The 5,291-nt window shown below is 27.1% G+C and overlaps 1 protein-coding gene across 1 annotated transcript in view; it reads right to left on the reverse strand.

Moving 5' to 3' along the window:
* Positions 1–23: 23 nt before the first annotated feature.
* The window catches only part of LOC106457193 (importin-9-like), an 82,635-nt gene continuing 77,367 nt past the window's right edge, over positions 24–5,291 (reverse strand). The window contains exons 23-24 of the mRNA XM_022383041.1: positions 2,195–2,291; positions 24–717 (exon numbers count right to left, since the gene is read on the reverse strand). Of these exons, the coding sequence (XP_022238749.1) occupies positions 527–717; positions 2,195–2,291 (288 nt within the window). The 3' untranslated portion in view covers positions 24–526. The remainder of the gene's footprint in view (positions 718–2,194; positions 2,292–5,291) is intronic.

Consider the following 5,291-nt stretch of genomic DNA (forward strand, 5'->3'; position numbering starts at 1 on the left):
TGTGTGTGTGTGTGTGTGTGTATATACACACACACACACACACACATATACATGCACATGTAAAATTCAAAGTAATTTAAAAGCTTATATATAATTATTAATATAGCATTAAAAACTAACAAGTAGGATATTAGTCTTACTGAATATGAATTTAATTACTTAAAAACAGCCACTTTTAATATGTAGTAAATTAGTTTTTTCTATGAATAAAGTGCAGCTTGGACCTAATTATTATACAAAATCATGCACAAGTGAGTTTTCACCAAAGCAATGTCAAAAATACAATTTTCTCTATAGTGTGATATACATTTTAATCAGTTATTATCTTGTTACAATTAAATTCATTAAAAAACTTCAATACTTTTCAATTTTATAACTTTTGTTAATATATTTTACATAGGGAATACACTTTTTACTTCTGTACAACTATCCAAAAACACAATAAAATTGTTTTTACTCAACAGAAATGTTATTTTGTACAGAAAAAATAAAAACAGAATTAACTTTCACTAGATTACTGAATAACTTAAATGGATATTCCTGCTATTTGAAGCACTTGTTTCTCCTGAGGGGTATGATGTTGTGAAAAAGTGGAATAATAAGGCTGTTGAGCTAACAATTTGAGAAACTGTGTCAAATACTCCTGTAAGTTTATATGGTAAAGAGGGTCAGCCAAAGCATCTGGGTCTTCTTCATCTTCATCTTCAATGTCATATCCTATGATAAGCATATTATACACATTATATACAAGTCATTTGTTGAACATAAATGTTAATGTTATTGCCACCACATTCAGACAGTATACTTAGTGTTTTCATAAAGTTTAAGAAAGGAAATATGCACTAAATAAATAAATAAATAATCAAAAATGGTAAAAATATCTTAACGTGTCAAGTGCTTCTCTCATAAGTATTAAAGAAATGCTGCATATCAAACATATAGATTGTATAACTGATTTGCCAAAGATTAAATACTAAGTTATTAAAACTTAAAAGTTTAGAGCAGCCCACACAGTATCTAGATGAACATTCATATTTTTAATAATAACAAAGCCTAAAGTTTCCCATTCTACTCTTTCAACTCTGATTCTGAAGATGATACTGTATTGAAGGTTTGGATATCTACTCTCTATTTCTGTTGAAAATTTTGTCTGTTTGTTTTAGAATTTTCACACAAAGATAAATGAGGACTATCTAACATTGAGATGATATACTATAGGGAAGGTAGCTAGTAAACAGCACCCATCAACAACTCTTTTGTGAATGAATAGTGGGATTTTACCACCACTTTTTAACACAATACACCCACAGCCATTTAGTGGACTTTTTAAATATATAAAATGTATATATACACATGTAAATAAGACACGGTTCAAAGTGAGCATCTTTTGGTTTATTTATTACTGAATTATGAAAAAGCAGTACTAGTTTAATATTATTCATCACACTTAGGAACTTTCAACAGAAAATCATTATTTTTACACGTGGGGAGAATCTGTAATTATCAGTTAAATAATGAAGTATTTTGCCAATTTTAAAAACATTTACCAGCAGAATGACCGACCTTTAGAAATTTATACAAAAATACTGCAATATTCATAATCTGTTTCATATAGCACCAAGAGTGAATATTACAAGAAATTATACAAATAATCTAATTGAAACTTGTAATAATAAATGATAAACTCTTCCATACTAATCAAAACCATTATGTCTGGAAAATTATAACTTTTTACACTGTTTTAAAAGAGAATACCTCTCTCTCTTTATACATATATACATCAATTAGTTAGTTATCATAGCACACGCTAAAGAAATGTGTGCATTAAACAAAGCTAATGCAAAGTGGCCATAGGAACTGGGTAATCTTAAAGTATAAATGTTTCATTTTTTGTTATTCTTTAAACCTTTGTCTGTCTGATACCACTCTCCGAAGTCTATAAGCGCAATACGGATATTCTCCCCTTCAATTATAGTTTGTTTGTTTTATGTTATTACATTTTGCCAGTTTGATTAATCAATATAATTTTTTAAACTATTTTTATTTAATTTAGAATTACTATTTTCTGTTTAAAGAATACTTAGGATACATTTATTTGTATACGCTTGTGGTATTTTCTATTTGATACTCTGAAAACTATAAGCTATATTAAACTATCAATATTTTATTCTACACTTATATAAAATTAAAATACCTGCATAATCTGATGCTGGAGCAAACTGAGATAATACATTAGACAATGCTGAACTGGCGTTTTCCTGATCTGCTTCTATGTCTTCAAAGTCATCATCCTGTTAACAGTTCAAGAACAACATATAAAACTGGTGTGTCTATAAACAGACCTATATTATACAGCACATCATGATAGAAATTAATAAAAACCCTATAACCTGAGGGTTATAGGGTTTTTATTCATTTCTATCAAGACTTCTTGAACCTACGTGTTTTTTAACATCATGAATACAGCATATCATAATGTTGAATATTACACAGTAAGAATAAAATGAATATCTTGCTTATTTACATAAACATATATAATAACAAATTGTAAATTTCAAATCCGATGATAAATAATTAAAAAAAAGTAATAATAGAAACATCTAAGTTAAGCTGACATTTCAACAACTAAAACTTTTGCAAATTCTGAAAAAAAAACATGCATTAATTCATTTTCTCTCTTACTACAACAGAGTACAGTGCAGGTTAGTGTATATTAGACATTTTCCTCTAGAAGGAGAGACAGTGAAAGAAAAAAAAAGCTATTTTTTTATTTATTGCCCAGCTCTAACTGAAAAGTTGACTTACAAGATGTAAATACATTAAACAAACACAAATACATGCATACACACATCTAATATACTAATCCCCTACAAAAGCATTTGTTTTAGCATGATTGTTTTTATTGTAGCTGATCTATTTATTATAAAACCTGTCTAGCAGATCATTTACTGTACAAGGTACTACACATATATATATATATATATATATATTAATACAACTCAACAACTACAGTTCTTGCTTTGTAGCACAATAAAATTTTTGCTACAAGCTTTTCCAATAAAATAAAAATCAAATAATATGAAATAATACTGCCAAATCTCAGCAGTGTTTAATGAAAATGAAACAGGAATAATTTGACAGTTTTATTTAATATACCATGCATATTAATAAATTTATTACATAACAAATGGTTTTTTCTTTTTGTTACAATTATACATGCTCCAGCTGATACAATGTTTTAAAATACATACTTGAAAGAAGAAAAAGCTAATATTCAAAACTTAAAAGTTACATTAAATTCTGTTCAAAACTCCCTTAACTTTTTAAGGCTGTCAATAACAAAGTACGTGCATGTCTGATAACTGTTTGTTTTGTGATTGCTGGCAATCAATAGAATTATTTTCTATTTCCACATTCAAAACCAGCTGACCAGAGTTTTTGCAATAATGAAACTAGTCACAACTGTGAGGACTTCAAGAAATATGTAATCTGGGAGATAAGTTAATTGTGAAGCCAGTTGGGCTGAAGAAGTGCTACAGTTGTGTCACGTTTGCAAACTTTTGTAATCAAATATATTTATACTTATCAAGTTATGTAAACAAAAACAAATAATTTCTTTTTAAACAATTTTTCACATACAAACAGTAATATTAAATGTTAATTCCATTTATTCAAAATGCCAAATGATTCACAATATCTGTTATAGTTCTATCACTTCATCTATATTTTTGAAGTACAGTTCTTTATACTTAACTACATTCCATTCATTTTTGTTGTTCTTTATAACGGCCTTCAAATGTTTTGAGTTAATAAAGCTTCAAATTTAAAGTTGTAGATCTTAGATTTGTTTTATCTACAGCGCATTTTGTCTCCGCTGAGAACCATGAATAAAAATAGCATTCATAGAGCATATTAATTAAAAGCATTATTTTATATTATGGAAAAATCACAGAAATACTATAGAACTATACAGATGTGACATGGAAATTACTACATAAGAGCCTATAATTGAATAACAAAAAACTATAATTATTATGTATATTCAGGCTGACATTTAACACAGGTAAAAACTACTTTTAAAACTCTCCACATATTATTAAATATTTAGGCCACACATACATCAAAAAATACACTACAAGAAAATTTTGTAATCATTATTGTTAAGTCATTTAAAATATGTAAACTAACTACAAGCAGAACTTTAATTTTCTCTTTCTTGAGAGTTCCCTGGCTACAGATTTCATGTTGATGAACTTCAAAATACAAACCTTACAAACATTTTAAAGTAATGTAAAATGAATTTTGCTTTACTGATAAGCCCAAATATAACACTAATAAATATTACACCTGTGGTATGTTTGTTATCAATGATTACAATTGAGTTTCAGCTAGTAATAAACACATATTCAGTGTATTTTTGTACATACAATTAAGTACTAACCAAGATTACCAATAATCACAGACAAAAATCACTGATTTTCACAAGGCTTTCCTTTTCAAATTATAAAAACACACAGCCATATACTTCCACTGTTTATGTGTAAACATTCAAAAGTTAAGTACTGATGTTACAAACAGATTTGATATACAGACCCTTTTAACTGTAATTTATTACAAAATAAGTGTTGGTTTTCAAGGCCTCTTTCTGAAAAGTTATGAAATGTAAAATTTTCTTTTCTTGAATATGATGCATGTTTTCATTATAAATTCTATAGCTTAATAATCACATGTACAGAAAAATACAAAAGATGTTGCAATAATCATGACAGAATATAACACTCAAAAAGGTTTAAACATCAGTGGTATTTTATTCAAAAATGTTAAAAGAATATTTTTTCAGAATGAAGTTTAAGTCTTCAGATAGCAAAAGTCCTCTTTTTTTTTCTACAACCTTAATTAAACCAAGCCACAGTATGCTCAACATCTACAAATATCTTTAACATATATATGCTCAATATATGTACAAACGTCTTTAAACATCAAAATACCTCTAAAATTATGCAATCTATACATTTAAAAAACAATTATTAGAGCTGGTTTAATCTATATGGAATGCACCAGATAAATAATTTCACTGTGAGAACATTAAATTGAATATTAAAATACACTTACTACTCAGCTTTTTTTTAAGCTTAAGAAAACAGTTTCTCAAAATTTCAATTAAAATCCTTTTACAACATCAAGTATTATTGAAATTTAACACCCCTAAACTTCACTCTCCTAAATTAAATGGAAATATATCTATTAAAAATGGATATATATATATATATATATATATATATATATATATA

The sequence above is a fragment of the Limulus polyphemus genome, unplaced genomic scaffold (assembly GCF_000517525.1).
Source record: "Limulus polyphemus unplaced genomic scaffold, Limulus_polyphemus-2.1.2 Scaffold302, whole genome shotgun sequence".
NCBI lineage: Eukaryota > Metazoa > Arthropoda > Merostomata > Xiphosura > Limulidae > Limulus > Limulus polyphemus.